Below are 17,239 nucleotides of genomic sequence, written 5' to 3'. Positions count from 1 at the left end.
GAGCCGTCTGATAGCCCATCTGGAATTATTTTAAGAGTCAGAGCTCCAGCTTTGCTGTTTGCAATTCTTCAGATGGTTTATTGAATGAACTATCTTTTATCCGCTGATTTGAAATACCACTGTTAACACATGTTAAGTTCCCATATGTGCTTGAGTCTATTCTTGTCGCTTCTGTGCCATTGATCCTTCCCTATATATTCATGCAAGGGTCCCACTCTCTTCGGATGGTTGTAGCTTTCTAGCATATTTTGGTATTAAGTTAGACTATGTTCTAGAAGATGATTTGGATGTAAGTTTCCCCAGGTTTTCCTCGCCACCTGAGGGTGCAGACCTGAGGGAAGGCACGGTGTAAGGTGACCCTAAGAAAGTCTATATACCCAGCTTTAAACATAACGGTGCCTTATTGACACTTTGGCTGGGATAAGGCATTGCATCACGCTGGCAACTAGAGACTCGGGTCCAAGTTCTGGCTTTGCAACTGAGAGCTGAGTGACTTTGACCAGCCCATCTTGCCCTTCAGAGCCTCTCCTTAGAGAAGGGCCTCCCTCTCATTTCCAGCAGTCTCCAGTTCTAAGAGCCTAGGGTGAGGGACCTACTGGGGAGTACCAGGCAGGATTATGAAAGGACACCCCGTGCTCACTTCTACAGGAAGTCCCATAGATAACACAGGAGATTGGCTCGCTGGGGAACGGAAAGAGCCATTAAGCAAGAGACAAGACTGTTAACAGTCCCAGAGCTCGTGGGTTCTTGGGGGCAGCAGTTGCCCCATCACCAGGTCCAGGAGGCCAGGACCGTGTGCACGACTGGGAGTCTTTGAAGGTGGGAGCCCCCTGGAGTTGCAATGCTTCTTTTCTTTGGAGGGGTTGAGGATGGGAAGAGGAGTGGTCTGGGTCCGCATGTGGCTCCAATGACAAGGCTGAAAAGGTCTGAGCCCACTTTCCTCAAGAGTTTGGTCTAACAAGGGCACTTGGGCAGGGGACTGGGATAGATTGCTTACTTTAAATGGCCCTGTGACCTTGGGCAAGTCACCTGGCTTCTCAGAGCCGTGGCTTCTCTACTGAGTTAGGAGAGGAGAGAGGGTAACTAGGCTAGAGCAAGGCAGTAGGTGGTCTCTCAGACCCACCAGCTTGGATAACCTGGGTTCAGTGACCATCACGATTACTTGCAGTTAGTAAAGTAAGTGGAGTGAGGAGCAGACCCAGTTCCTTGCCCCTTTGGTGAGACAATGAAGGAATTGGGGGAAAGCCCAGCAGAGTTGTCCCCTACCCCATTTTTCTTATGGGCTCTCTACTCCCTGACTCCAAGCCTGTTGTGCCTGCTCCCCTAATCCAGTCCCACAGTAGGGAGCTGATTCCTACAGTTGCCTGGGAGTAGGATCTATTTGCTCTCAAGTTTGGATCCCAAATTCGTATGCTTTCTTGAGTAAGGAATGCAGGGAGAGGTGGGTAGACTTAGGGTGGGATGTGTGTTCCTGGTCACAGGGGCTTTTGACTTCAAGGGTGTGAGGCCACCTTGATCCAGGGAGGGGAATGTGGCGGAGGATGGGGGGTGCCCTTGTGGGCTGGCTCCGAGGGGTGTTGTTCTGAGCAACTCTGAGTGGGTGTTGTTCTGAGCAACTCTGAGTGGGTGTTGTTCTGAGCAGCTCTGAATGGGCAGGGACCTTCATACATGTGAACGACCTGTGAGGAATTGTCCTGTCAGACCCGTGAGGGAGTGGACGGTGGTGGGAGCTGGCTGAGGAGGTGTGTGTGTGTGTGTGTGTGTGTGTGTGTGTGTGTGTGTGTGTGCACCCATGTACACACATGTGAGGAGGGACTGAAGTTGTCCCCACTATCTCTGGGTAGTCATGCTTGGCCATGAAAAGGTACAGACTACTTTTAGTGTATGCTATAAGGCTGTGAAGGGGGAGTTTGCTATCCCTGACTGATGGTGTTTGCACTTTGAGGCAGTGTTGGTGGTAGGGTACCTGCTGCCTTTACACTCCAGGCCTCCTAACAGGCAGGAGGTGCCTCTGAGTGGCCCTACAGGGAAAGAAGGACTGATCGCCAAGGCTGTGGAAGGGTGGGAGCCAGTGAGGTGTCCAGAAGGTCCTCCTTCTCTCCCTCCCTTCTTTCCTTCCTTCCCTCCTTCCTTTCTTGGAGAGAGAGAGAGAGAGTGAGCAGGGTAGGAACAGAGGGGGGAGAGGGAGAGAGAGAGAAAATGTCAAGATTCCCTGCTGAGCACAGAGCCTGACATGGGGATCGATCTCACGACCTGGAGATCATGACCTAAGCTGAAATCAAGAGTTGGATGCTTAACTGAATGAACCACCCAGATGCCCCAGAAGGTGCTGCTTTCTTATGAAACGCCAGCAGACTGTTGGAAATGGGCTGTGGAGGTGCAGCCTGACCAGGAACTCCCTGAAAGACATGTCAAGAACATCCCATATCCTGGGATATGACCACAGGGAATGTACTTTAGGATTCTAATTCCCCTTACTTGTGAGAACCTGGCAGACTCAGTTATATGGCACAATATCATTATGAACTCTTCCCCCAGGGCTTCAGTTCTAGAAGCTTCTGTACTGAGAATCTTATCTTGCTGCCTCTTGTATGTTATCTTCAACGGAAGTACATGTGCAACTTGAGTTTCCAAGCCTTTTTCTTTTTTAAAAAGATTTTATTTATCTGACAGAGAGAGAGAGAGAGAGACTGAAAGCCCAAGCAGGGAGAGGGGAAGAGGGAGAGGGAGAATCAGACTCCCTGCTGAGCTTGATCCAGGGACTCCGGGCTCATGACCTGAATCGAAGGCAGGTTCTTCACTGACTAAGCCACCCAGGTGCCCCAAGTTTCCAAGTCTTACGACAACAAGCAAAGCCCGCTCACTCCACCCTGCTCCAGAAGCCCCGTCCCACGCATGCTCTGTCCCGCATTCCACACAGGGGCCTTTGGCTACCAATGAGGTCCCTCTCCAGGAAGTGGTCTTAGGAGAGCCTATGCCAGTTCTGCTACTGAGCCTCCCTCGGTTTCCTCACAGGTCAAGTGGGAGGAAATTTTATCTGCACAGTACTCAGCTCAGCTTTGCTGAGGCTCCAGTGGAATGTCACGTGCCCCATCCCCCCGCCCCCGCCATGGGATGACCACCATTGTGAATGCCAACTTTACCCAGCAGACCCTGTATGGTGGAAAATTTACAAGCTAGAGGAATAACACACTCTCTGAGAACATGACGCATGCTAAGAGAAAGCAAAGCCGGAAAGGGAGGTGGGCCATGCCAGGAATATGAGGTGGTGTTTCAACTTCAGTGATCCGGTCCCATCCTCACGGAACTCTGTGGGGTAGATATCAGGTCAACGTTCCCATAAGGAAGCCAAGAGGCGGGAAGGTTAAGTGACTTGCCCAAGTTCACACAGCTCGCCAGAGGCAGGCCTTGGAGAGGCAGAGGTCTGTCTGACACAGAGTACTGGGACTGAAAATCCCTTCCTCTCTTGGGCCTCCTTCTCCACATCCATGAATCAAGATGGCAGGATGGACTGACAGGGAGAAGGCACACATCTTCCCAATTTATCTACTGGAACCAGTGTCTCATAGCAGGATGGCTCACTGCCGTGCCGGCATTCAGCTGGTACTCAGTAAATGCTTGTCACTCAAGCGCATATTAGATCATGGGAACGGTTTGGGCAGAAGAATGTCTTTTTGGTGGAGGTATGCTGTACTGCTAACTGTTTTTTGCTGGGGGAGAAAGCCCTGATTTGTAGCGTTTGCTGGCTCACATGGTGCAAATACTCACATGGCGGCTGACCCCAAACCACTGGGCTAGGAAAAAAGGTGCACAGTTGGCTTTTGCAAAGCCCCTCAGATCTGGCTCCTCAGTTTTCGTCTGTGATCTTAAAACTGCATCTGGGGGTGCCTGGCTGGTTCAGTTATTAAGCATTTACCTTTGGCTCAGGTCATGGTTCTGGGGTCCTGGGATCAAGTCCCGCATTGGGCTCCCTGCTTGGTGGGAAGCCTCCTTCTCCCTCTTCCTCTGCCCTTCCCCCTGCCTGGGTGTTGTATCTCTCTCAAATAAACAAATAAATGAATACTTGAAACAAAAAAAAAAACCCTGCATCTGAAACAGACTTGGAAGGCTCCAAGAGAAACAGAGATAGCAAGTTGGAGAGAAACAGATGGAGAGATCAAACACCCAGGAAGAACCAGAGAGAAAGACTGGTAGAGAGAAAGAGAGAGAGACTCGACTTCACTTTAAAGCTTGGGGGGGTCTCCACAGGCTGAGGGATTGCTTTAGTCAAGTCCTGTGCAGCCTGTGCCCCAGGGGAGGCTGGACCAGTGGTGCCAGAGCCCAGGGAGAAGCCCATCATCCCTCCCAGTCAGCCTGTCTGTGACCTTTCACCTCAGCAGAGAAAGCCGGGAGGGGTCTTCTTGTTCTTGCTGCCTCATGCCGCACATGTTCCTTTGTGCAAGTTGTTCACTGCTTTTAAATCCTCCCTGCCTTCCTTAGGGCTTGGCTCCCGCCCTGGGCCATGCTGGAAGCTGCCTGTCCATGGGCACATCAGGCCCCTCCCACTGCCCACTGTTGTAGGTGCCACCCCTTCCCCGTTTATTCCCCTCCCCCACCCCAGGGCAGGCCCAGAGAGTACCTCTTCCAGCCTCCAGCCTCCCTTTGTTCTGTCCTTGGGGGTCTCACCTAGACAAATCCTTATCCGTCAGAATCCTTATCAATAGACCAACCTAAGACTTTCCGTGAGAGTTGGGAGGACCCCAATTAGTGAATTGGACAACGCTTACGTGAGCGCCTACTGTGTGCTAAGGAGTGGGGAGCAATGGAGACTAAGCCGCACAGTGACATCCTTAGGGGGAGCCCAGAGCATCATGGGGCCACAGTCTAGTGGGTACTGAACCGTGCTTGAAGCATGGGGATGGCTGCAGGGAAGGCTTCTTGGAGAAGGTGGCCTCTTAGGTGAGGGAGGAAGAGGCATCAGCTGGGTGGGGAGATAAGAGAGTCAGGGAAGATGGGGCAAAGGGAGCAAAGTAAGAGAGGATCTGATATTCCAGGAATGGAAGTGGTTCAGCAGGCTTGATGGACTTCGAGGGTGTGGGAGGGAGCAGGGTAAAGCAGGGGCAAGGCCATAAGACCTACTGGTTGCCTCCTGCGTGTGTCCAAGGAGCAGTCAGACGGTGTTGAGAAAAAGAGGATTGGAGGTCAGGCGGGGAGGCAGCGGTGGAGGGATCCTCCAAGGTGAGATGTGAGGGAATGAGCTGGAGGAGTGGCAAGAGAGACAGCTCGGACAGTGAGACCCTGGACAACCCTGTGTCCCCATCCTCATCTCAAAACAGAACCGATCCTGCACAGGGCTCTTTCATATAACGGCCAAGGAAGACTTTTGATGAGCAAAGATCTAAAAGAGAGGAGGGCACGTGGATAGCTTGAAGGAAAAGCATTCCAGGCAGATGGAACAGAAAGGACAAAGGCCTCATGCTGGAGGCCAGAAGGTGGGAGAGTGTCACGAGGTACGAGAGGCCAGCTGGGGTCCAAGCAGCTCATCAGCCATGGTGTGTTTTCTCCAGGAGACCTGGGAGGGTTTTCAGCAGAGTAACTGTGTGCAGCACCCCACAACCCCTCACTATTCCTCTGTCCCCAGGCCAAAAGAGCATGGAGAGTGGAGAGAGAGTGCCCCGAAAGGGCCGCAAGCTAGGCTCCAGCCGCCGGCGGCAGATGCGAGAACCAGCTGACGGCCAGGATGCCTCCATGACCTCAGAACCGGAGTCCTTGTCCTCCCTGGTGGCTGCTGAGCTGCAGCATTTCTTCCAGGACTGTGGGGCCAAGGAGAGGGGCTTCGTCACCCGTGAGGACCTGGCGGTGAGTCGGAGTCCCCAGCTCTTCCCCTAAATCCCTTTTTGGTGGCCTCCTGAGACTTCCTATCCCATAAAGCAGGGGAGGCCTGCTCTTCCCCCTTTCTCCCATCCAAAATTTGCTCTCAAAGAGGAACTCCCATGCACCGTTCATGAGAATGCAGACTGGTAAAGCCACTGTGGCAAAAGTATAGAGGTTCCTCAGAAAATCTGAAATGGAAATACCATACTGGGGATGTACCCAAAGGAAACAAAAACAGTAATTCAAAAAGATATATGCAGACCTTTGTTCATTGCTGTGTTATTTACAATAGCTAAGATATGGAAGCAACATAGTGTCCATAAATGAATAAGGAAGATGTGGCATATATACACAATGGAATATTCCTCAGCCACAAAAAAGAATGAGATCTTCTATTTTGTGACAACATGGATGGACCTAGAGGGTATTATGCTCAGTGAAATGAGTCAGACAGAGAAAGCCAATGCTGTATGATTTCACTCAGATGCAGAATCAAAAAACAAATGAACAAACCAAAGGCAGAAACAGACCCATAAATGCAGAGAACAGGGGGTTGCCTGAGGAAGGTGAGTGGAAGGACAGGCAAAATAGGTGAAGTGGGGGACACAGACTTTTAGTCGTGGAATGAGTAAGTCATGGGGATGAAAGATACAGTACAAGGAATATAGTCAAGGATACTGTAGCAGTGTTGTATGGTGGGAGCTTCGCTTGTGAGCACAATGTAACATACAGACTTGTCAGATGACTATGTTGTACACCTGGAACTAATGTAATACTGTGTGTCAATGATACTTCAATTAAAATTTAATTAATTAGGGGCACCAGGGTGGCTCAGTGGGTTAAGCACCTGACTTTTGGTTTCAGCTCAGGTCATGACCTCAGGGTTGTGAGATCAAACCCCATATTGGGCTCTGTGCTGAACGTGGAGTCTGCTTAAAATTCTCTCTCCCTCTTTCTCTCTGCTCCGCCTCATTCTCTCTCCCTCTCTGAAAAAAAACAATAACACCCATTAATTAATTAATTTTAAAAAATATAAAGGTCAGTAGGCAAAAAGCATAGTTTGCATACTAGGTGTTTATGCTCCTCTGCAAAGGAATATTCTTTGTGTTAAATGACAAGCACATGTGTTTTCTGAGGCAAATCAATAAATGTCATAAAATTTGTCCTCAGATAAGTTGAGGAATTTGTTTATACTAATATGTAAATGGCTGATAAGGCAGTATGTGTTCTGCTCTTTCAGAAACATTTGCATTTTAACAAAGGAAAGGACTTCAGGTCAAAGAAGGAACTTGCCTATGGAGCAGGGAAGTTTATCCTGGGGAGCAGAGTCCTGGAAATCAAACCATGTCAATGACTAGAAACATCAATGACAAGACCAGCCATGGTTGGTCCCTATAAGGAGTCTTAGGCTCTGGCCCAGACCAACACTGACCAATTTTTCTTTGGTTTTTCCTCATTCTCTGCAAAAGGGTCTATGTGGGTTGCTGGAGTCTTCTCAGGCCTACCGTCTCCTCTGGATACTGCTCCATGCTCCAGACTTTGTCCTGCCCCCATCAGAACTGAGTTTTCCTGTGGTCTGTCCTCGGGGCCACAACAAGGAACCAATGGATGTTGTTGAAATAGAATTTTCAGGGGTGCCTGACGGTGGAGCATGTGCCTCTTTATTTCAGGGATCATGAGTTCATGTCCTATGTTGGGCATAGAGATTACTTAAAAATAAATAGATAGAAAAGAATGACTTTCTCAGAGGGGCCTTCACCAACTCCCTTGAGCAGAGGGAGCAGCAGGCTGAGGCAGAAGCAAATTGCCTGCTGAGTGAGGAACCCGATATAGGGACTGGACCCTGAGATCATGACCTGAGCTGAAGGCAGATACAGTAGCCAACTGAACCCTGCAGGCATCCTTATATATAATTTTCAAAAGGGTAAAAAAGGTAAATATAAAATCAAGTAAGTACAAAATCAACATTTACCAAAGGTTTTATCTAATTAATTTTTATTACTAATTAATGAAGGAACCAATAAGATGTTACAATTGGCCCAAAAACTAGCATGTGAGAAGCGAGGCTACAGTATTTAAAGGCAATTTGACAGGAAACTGTTAGGATAAGATTGCTGAGTTCAATTTTTAACATGGCTGATGTCCAACAGGCCATAAATCTTTAGGGTTATCTGTTGTCCTACACAAAAATTTTCATCTCTCCCAGGCAAAAATCTGCAAGTTAACAAGTAACTTCAGCAAGTCTGGGACTTTTAATTAAAGATAAACAATGAGATGGACTGAGTGCATTCCTCTAGCCTTGACAATGCTTGAAAGGACATGCTCTCTACCTTTTGGCCCAGTTTCCCAGTTTCCAATTATTCAGATAATTTTCTGTGATGATAAATAATCTCCTGATATAAAAAAGCCTATTCTCATTCCCCCTATTTCCATCAGCTCAGCATCCTTGAGCTTGCTCTACAAATCTAGACTTTGAAAGTATGAAGTCATTTTAGTTTCTGTCCCTAAGTTTTCATACAGAATCTTAGCTTAAAAACCTCTGGTATTTGCTCTTCTACCTAGAGTGAATGTCTGTTCCACTTTGCCTAGGGCTGGAGGGATGCCTGGGATGTGGAACTTTCAGTGTTAAAACCGGGAACATCTGGGGCAGACTGGATCCAGCTGGCCACCCTATTTCTATCCACAGGACAGGAAACTAAACCCAAGACTCTCTTCAACTTTCACCTGTAGCCCCTATAAATGCAAGGGGTTTCCTTTCTTCTTGAGAGTCCCAATTTTTCTAAGGTCCCTCTTCCTGCCTGGAAGCAGCCTTCCTTGTCAATTTTATACTTATTTCCCGACCTTCTGTGCCAGGCTGCTGGGATAAATAAAATCTTATTTAAAACCATCAACCCTGCTGGGAGGGTTTTGCAGACATTGACTCCATGTCTGTTCCTTACAGCAGACTTGTCACATCTGATTAAATGAGAATCATTCTTCAATGTGACACTCTAGTTACACAATTGATTCATCCAACTATATCCCAGCAAAAAAAAAAAAAAAAAAAAGGACAGATTCTTATTGAATCAATAATTTTATCGCCATGGAAAGTCAGGAGGCCCAGGAAGTGTCAGTTTCTGAATCAAGAGTGGGTCAGTGAGATTCAGATAACATTTACAATGTTTAACTTCAGTTTACAAAAGCAGTCAACTACCAGACTGAAGGTTAGAGATGGCCCAAAAAGACAGAGAAAAAACTGCCTCTTTGATCCATAAAGATAGAATGATAAAAAACAGTACCAGTTCTATCCCTGACAAATAACCACAACTCCATTTCCTTGAACCATTCATTCATTTCTATGTCATTCATTCCTGTTCTGCTTGATATTGAATGAGCTGGCCGTTTCTGGACTCAAGAGTCCTGGAAATTGTCAGTCTGCTAGCTTGGCTGAAGGTCCACTAACATCAGCTCAGAATCCTTGTATCCAAGGGAAGCATCAGTAGCTCACAGAACTGGGTCCAGTCCTTTTCCGCAAGGTGTTGGGTCTATCCCTGGTGGCCTGCAGCTCTCAACTGAGACTTCAGGCCAACGTAGGAAAGGAGAAATAACTAGTGTTGGTGGTGAGGATGTGGAGAAAAGGGAACACTCGTGCTCTGTTGGTGGGAATGTAAATTGGTGCAGTCTCTCTGGAAAACAGTATGGTGGTTGCTCGAAAAATTAAAAATAGTTCTACCCTCGGGAATCTAGCAATCCCACTCCTAAATATTTACCCGAAGATAACAAAAATGCTAATAAGAAAAGATATCTGTACTGCCATGTTCACTGCAGCATTATTTACAATAATAGCTAAAGCACAGAAAGAACCTAAATGTTCATAGTCCTTCCTGGATAGGAAACGTTTTTGCTAATGAGACTGAAAAGCTTTGGTTATTTATTACATCGCTAATAATATCAGAGTGGAAGAGAGTGAAGTTCTCTGTTGGGACACAGCACAAAACTATTTCGTAGGGTTTGATTAGTGTTTCGCCTGAAGATAAGCACATATCATGGATCAGCAAACACACTGAGCAAACTCCAGGCCTTCCCATAAAGCATGCAGTTTCTGAAATATTTATATGAATCCCATTTTATCTATGGAAACTTAGCCTAGGAAAGCCTGAACATCTCTTCTGATTTGACGGTTCTTCCCATGATGTTTTTTTTAACCCAAGCCATATATATCATATGTATATAAATATACATATGTAAAAATATGAGGTTACATTTTTTAAATTTTATTTTTATTTATTAAATTTATTTTGTTTTATTAAATTTTATATTTATATTTAGTTTTTAAGTATATATATTTAAAAGTACATACATAGGGGCACCTGGGTGGCTCAGTGGGTTAAAGCCTCTGCCTTCGGCTCAGATCATGATCTCCGGGTCCTGGGATCAAGCCCCGTGTCGGGCTCTCTCCGCTCATCAGGGAGCCTGCTTCCTCCTCTCTCTCTCTCTGTCTGCCTCTCTGCCTACTTGTGATCTCTATCTGTCAAATAAATAAATAAAATCTTTTTTAAAAGTACATATATATACTTTATATGTATATATACTTTATATATATTTATGTGTGTGTGTGTGTGTGTGTGTGTGTGTGAATATACATATAAATTTAACCTCCACCCTCCTAACCCAAGCCATATATAACATTAGATTTTGTTACAGGTTAAACCCTCAGTTTTTATTTTCATCTACATGCAACAAATACAGCAAGATTTATCTTTAGCGATAATAATCAGCTCATTATCTTTTAGAAGCGGGTGTTAAACATAACACGTTATTTAATCCTTTTATCGTATTAATCAAACTTAATGAGCTTTTAAAATATGTTGTAAGTTATCTATATTACCCAAAAGAACATTAAAAATATTTCAGCATCGGGGATTTGAAGAATTTCCTTATAATTTTTGAAAATTATTTTTTCACATATTTTTATTGAGGCATAATTGATATAATATGATAATGATATGATATAATATGATAATGATATAATGATATAATAATTGATATAATATAATATTATAATATAATATAATATTAGCTTTAGGTATACAGTGTAATGATTTGATATCTGTCCCTGCTGCAAAACGATCACCACAATAAGTCTAGTTAACAGCCTTCACCATACAGTTACAAAATTTCTTTTCTTGTGATGAGAGCTTTCAAGATCTACTCTCCTACTTTCAAAGATGCAGTTCAGTATTATTAACGATTGTCACCATGCTGTACATTACATTCCCATGACATATTCATTTTATAACTGGAAATTGTACTTTTTTGACAACCCCCCCCCATCCGCTTCAGGGATTGCCCAATGTGTTCTCTGTATTCATGAGCTCTGTTCTTTGGTTTATTTGTTGGTTGGTTGGTTGGTTTTAGATTCCACATATAAGTGAGTTCATTCAGTTTTTATCTTTTTCTGTCTGGTATAATTCACTTAGCACAGTGCCCTCAAGGTCCATCCATGTTGTTGCAAATGGTAAGATTTCATTCTTCAATAGGCTGAGTAAGCTTCCATCCTGTATATATGCCTTATCTTTATCCATTCACCCTTCTATGAACATTTAGGTTCTTTCTGTGCTTTAGCTATTATTGTAAATAATGCTGCAGTGAACATGGCAGTACAGATATCTTTTCTTATTAGCATTTTTGTTATCTTTGGGTACATATTTAGGAGTGGGATTGCTGGATTCCCAAGGGTAGTTCTATTTTTAATTTTTCGAGCAACCACCATACTGTTTTCCAGAGTGACTGCACCAGTTTACATTCCCACCAACAGAGCACGAGTGTTCCCTTTTCTCCACATCCTCACCACCAACACTTGTTATTTATTGCCCATCCTGCTCTTATAAGTGGTGAAGTATTTAATAGATACAGAGGATATCCTAAATTTTTTTTTCTAGATTTAGGATCTTATATTGGGAAAGCAAAATCAGAAGAGCTATCAGAGAACATTTTGGCCACTGGATTAAGATAGGATCATAGGAATCTGAGAAATAGTACTTGGCTACCTGTTGAATCAAAATGACAATAAAATAAAATATTTTGAGATAAACATCGAAGAAGGTAACATGATTGCAAGAATATTTAGCTCTTTTATAAGAGAGGTGACTTCAATTTTTTATTTTCATTTTTTTTTTTTTACTTGAAAACATGATCAAGCCAGAATAAAGTAGAGAAATTTACTCTGTTGACATAGGGAATCATTTTTTTGGGCAGGCAATTTACAGAAGATAAACAGTAGCTTCTTTTTAACTCTTGCTAAGAGCTCTATGATCAATTTATCATTTTAATAGAGATAGAGCTAAAAATCTAGTTTTGCATTAATATAACACACGGCAGTAAAACTTTCACAATTTAAAAAAATTATTTAAAACCATCAAAGCCGAGCCAAATTTGGCACTTGATAAAATGTTAACATGTTTCACAGCTTATTTTCAGATTTAGGTCTTATAAATCAAGGCAACTAAGATTCCCTTTCAGCAAACCCTCCTCAACGGTCTCTATCCAACTCAGATTTTCATTTTCATCCCTTTTCATGTTCTGGAATAGACACTTAAGACAAAACCACCTCCTTATTCTTTGGAAAGTCAAAATGTATCCCATTTTCTTTGCTGTATCTCTCCGTCCCGGTTGGTCCTAGTATAGTCTCAAACATCTGTAGTGATTGTAACTTTCAAACAAAGTAACCAATCTCTATTTCACAGAAAGAGCTGGGATACAAGAGAGCACTGTCTGTGTCATTCAAGCATTTTAGTAGACTTAGCCAAGCTCACAAACAGACATAACACAACATTTTACAGTCACACATATCCCTTGCACAAGTTTTTTAAAAAAATTGTCATAAAAGGGACACCTGGATGGCTCAGTCGCTTAAGCATCTGCCTTCGGCTGTGGTCATGATCCCAGGGTCCCAGGATCGAACCCTGCATCAGGCTCCCTGCTCAGCAGGGAGTTTGCTTACCCCTCTACTTCTGCCCCTACCTCCGGCTTGTGCTCTCCCCCCCTCTAGTCTCAAATAAATAAATAAATATTTTTAAAAATTGTCATAAAACATACATAACACAAAATTTGCCATCTTAAACATTTTTATGTGTAGAGTTCAGAGGCATTAGGTATATTTTACAATATTGTGCAAGCATCACCACCACCATTTCCAGATCTTCTTCATCTTCCCCATCTCTGTCCCAATTAAACAATAACTCCCATTCTCCTTTCTCCCCATCCCCCAGAAACCCCCATTCTCCTTTCTCTCTCTATGAATTTGACCACTCTAGTCCCTTGTCTAAGTGGGAAAATATATTTGTCTTTTTGTGACCAGCTTCTTTACTTAGCATGATGTCTACTTAGCATGATGTCCTTGATGCTCATTCATGCTGTAACAGGAGTCAGAATTTCCTTCCTTTTTAAGGCTGAACAAAATATTCCACTGTATATGTAGACCACATTTTGTCTTTCCGTTCATCCTTCAGTGGATATTCAGGTTGCTTTCATCATTTGGCTACTGTGAATAGTGCTGCTATGAACTTGGGTATGCAAATATCTCCTTAAGTCATGAGTCTCTGCTTTGCCTTGCACAATCATTTAAACAACAACAAAGATCAGCAAATCAGAGTTTCTGTTGCTTCTCAACCAAAAGACATTAGGTCTCTATCGTGCATCCCACAAGGACCACCAATGGCCAGTCCATAAAGTTAAATTCCCCACCATTACTGTCACCAAAAATGAAAACAGTATCAGCAAGGAAAAAAAGGCAGACAAGAACAACAAAAAGAAACAGCAAACCCAAAATTCTATCACACATGGGATTCTCCCCAAGAGCCAAGGGAGGAAGGGCTTGGGTTTCCTGAAGCCCACGAGGGGCCCTTCTTCAGTATCCATGTTATTTGGTTCTGATGGCCGAGTTTAGTGGGGCATCTTTACGGAACCTCCAAAACTCCTTTTTTTTTTTTTTTTTTTTAAGATTTTGTTTATTTATTTGACAGAGGGATAGAGAGAGAGAGAAAGAGAGAGCACAAGTAGGCAGAGAGGAAGGCAGAGGTAGAGGGGGAAGCAGGCTTTCTGCTGAGCAGGGAGCCTGACGTGGGGCTCCATCCCAGGATCCTGGGATCATGACCTCAGCTGAAGGCAGCCGCTTAACCGATTGAGCCACACAGGCACCCCAAAAACTCTTTTTTAAAAGATTTAATTTATTTATTTGACAGAAGAAGAGAGCACCAGTGAGAGCAGAGCAGGGGAGAGGGTCAGAGGGAGAAGAAGAAGCAAACTCCCTGCTCAGCAGGGAGCCCAAGGCAGGGCTCGATCCCAGGACCCCAGTATCATGACCTGAGCAGAAGGCTGATGCTTCACTGACTGAACCACTCAGGCGCCCCACCAAAACTCTTAAAGTATAATTTTCAAGAAGGTAAAATCAGGGGTGCCTGGGTGCCTCAATGGGTTAAAGCCTCTGCCTTTGGCTCAGGTCATGATCCCAGGGTTGTGGGATCGAACCCCACATTGGGTTCTCTGCTCAGCAGAGAGCCTGCTTCCCCTTCTCTCTCTGCCTGCCTCTCTGCCTACTTGTGATCTCTGTCTGTCAAATAAACAAATAAAATCTTAAAAACAAAGAGAGAGAGAGAAAATCATGACCCTTGGGCAAAAATAAAATAAATCCCACTCAAAGATTTTATTTAGCTCTTAATTAATGAGAGATGTCATGAATGGTTGAAAGAAAAAAACACACAACTGGATATCAAAGAAGTGTTTAGGACAAGATTGCTGAGTTAGAGTTTTCAAAGCCTGTTAATGTCCAACAGACCATAAATCTATGAGGTTATCTGTTCCAGTAGACAAAAATTATTTACATCTCTCCTGGACAAAATCTACAAGTTAATAGGTGACTTCATTTAGTCTGGGACTTCCAGTGTGTCCCAGGGGATGAAATGAAGTACATTCCTATGGCTTAGGAGATGCATGGGTGGCCTTTGTCCCTGTGGAATGCTGAAAGAACGTGCTGTCCACCTTTTGGACTTATTTTCAAATTTCAGATAATTTGGGGGGGGATACTGATAAACACATTCTGGGGAGGATTAGCTACTTTATTAGGATCCTAAAGGGATGAGACTCAGAACAGGTAAGTTTTGGTGTTGGATGGAGAAAGGGGAAAGGCATGGAGGGAGTTTAGGATCCTGCTGAGAGGGCCATCTTGGGTAGGGTTCCAGAGCCTCCAGTGTAGGTCCTGGGTCGGCTTGGGGCTGGGACTCCAAAACTGGGGAGAGGGGAGGTAGGCGTATCTGAACCCCTCTCTTTTTTGGAAGATGACCCCCAGGGTTTTCCCCAGAGGGAATAGTGCCAATTTACCTCTTCCTTGCAGGTGGCCAAGTTCAGCTTCCTGGGCAGTGAGGAGAAGCTGGAAATGATCTTTGACTGGGTGGATGTGGAGCAGAAGGGACGCCTCTCCCTGGAGGAATTCAGCTCTGGGCTCAGTATGTTTGTCCTGGGAGGGCCTCTGGGAGCTTTCTACCCAGCCAGACAGACATCGCAGGCAGCATGCCTGGCTCAGGGAGGCTGGGCTGACAGGAAATGCAACAGGGTTCCTCCACAACACCCCCAAGAGCCATTCAGGGCATGTATGGTGGTATGGTTTATACTGGTGATGAGAATCTAAGCCTGCGTGGGCAGGCAGTTGGTTTAAGACCAGGCTGGGCCTTAAGACTCTAGCCCAGGAGACCCACTTACTTCCTTTCCAATGAGCAAGAGCAGTTCATTGGCTGGGGGTTGGGGCAGAGGGGGTCCTATTAGCATCCCCCTTCTCCAAGGAGGCCTCCAGGCTTACTTTCTGATGCCTCACTTGTCTTCTCCCCAACAAAAGTTTCTCCCTTGAGCAAGAGCTTAAGCAAGCCCACATGCCTTGTTTCTGCCTGAGAAAGGTCACATTCTGGCTTTAGTGAAGGGAATTCCAGGCCCCGGGAAGAAGCGAAGGGTGATATATAGTGGTTAGGGGCTTCCTAGGCCCTAGGCCCCACTTTGGGGAGGGCTATTCCCAACACCTGCTTCTCAACAAGGCCCCAAAGGACCTAAAAAGACCAAGGTCAGCAGGGCACAATATTTCCACTAATCTTCTCAGTTTGGGGAAGGTGCGATGTCCTTGCCAAGACCCTGCAAAGTACAGTTCAGGCTCAAACTGCCGAGCCATCCAGAGTTCTCGGGTCTGCCGAGTCTCCAGAAGTTTGGGGGACAACGGAGAGGGAGGCCAGGAATCTGCACTTAGAGCTCATAAAATAGGCAGAATGTGTACCTTGAATAGATTCCCAGGGGCGATAGGATGAATGTATGAACATGGTCCTTTATCTATGTGACCAACACAGAATTATTTCCCCGAGGGCCAGAGCTGGACAAGATGGGAGATCAGGGGGCCAAGCCAACCCCACTCTGCTGCCTTTTGTCCCCTCTGTCCCACAGAGAACATCTTTGGCTCCAGCCTGAGCACCCACAGGCTCCACAGAAAGAGGCCACTGTCCTCCAAGAGAGAATCCGCAGCCGCCAGCTTCCCAGGGCTGGAGGAGGCTGACCCGGAGGAGAAGGAGGCATTCTTTGCCTTCATCCAGCAGCTGGGGGCAGGCCACTTACTTCCGGAGTAAGGCCAGCACTGTGTGTGGAGGGATGTGGGGGTGGGAGGGCAGGGGCGGGCCATGGGCGGGCAGTGGGGTGGAGGACTCTCCTGGACCCGTGCCCAGGTGGGAGGCCACCGAATAAAGCTGGGAGCATATCCTGGTTTGGCCACGTGTTAGCTGTGTGACTGTGGGCAAGTGGCCTAACCTTCCAGCTGCAGTGCGATCGTAGGGACAATTATGGGATTAACTGGAACCTGTGTGGAGAGTGTCTGCTCTCCAGGAGGCCCTCCTGCCCTTACTCGCTCTCCCCCGCCTTCCCTGTCCGTCCTGCCCTATGTGATTGCTCCCCAGAATTAGCAGGTTGGGGTATCAGCCTAACAAAGGTACTCATATTCTTAAAAACACGACTGCCCTAGGGTACCTTTCTTAACCAAAAAAGATGGAGTGATTCAGGTAGAGCAATGCCCTGGGTTGGGCAGGTTTAGAGGAGCAGAGGACATTTCCTCCAAGCTGTCTCAGGCTCTGGGCTCATGGGGTTCACTCATGCCCAGAGAGGGGGGAACTCTGCCTCTCCTCCCATACCTCCCAGGCCCCCCTGGGTCTCTTAGAGCCACCAAGGGACTCACCCTTGCCTGTGTACCTACAGGCTCTGCGGGGACAAGCTCTCAAAGGGTGGAGCCTGGTGTTTGTTGTAGGACACGCCTGCTGGGACTGAGGGGACAGGCTGGAGGGACAGGTGTGGTGGGCAGTCATTTACCTACTTGGCAGCTTAGCCC

General features: G+C 45.8%; 1 protein-coding gene across 1 annotated transcript in view; it reads left to right on the top strand.

The window, feature by feature from the left end:
* The first annotated feature begins 742 nt into the window (after window positions 1-742).
* The window catches only part of RAB44 (RAB44, member RAS oncogene family), a 32,239-nt gene continuing 15,742 nt past the window's right edge, over window positions 743-17,239 (top strand). Inside the window, exons 1-4 of the mRNA XM_059399113.1 lie at window positions 743-819; window positions 5,621-5,838; window positions 15,224-15,335; window positions 16,312-16,486. Of these exons, the coding sequence (XP_059255096.1) occupies window positions 5,632-5,838; window positions 15,224-15,335; window positions 16,312-16,486 (494 nt within the window). The 5' untranslated portion in view covers window positions 743-819; window positions 5,621-5,631. The remainder of the gene's footprint in view (window positions 820-5,620; window positions 5,839-15,223; window positions 15,336-16,311; window positions 16,487-17,239) is intronic.

This window comes from Mustela nigripes, chromosome 5 (genome assembly GCF_022355385.1).
Source record: "Mustela nigripes isolate SB6536 chromosome 5, MUSNIG.SB6536, whole genome shotgun sequence".
Classification (NCBI taxonomy): Eukaryota; Metazoa; Chordata; class Mammalia; order Carnivora; family Mustelidae; genus Mustela; species Mustela nigripes.
This window is presented reverse-complemented; position numbering and strand designations above follow the sequence as displayed.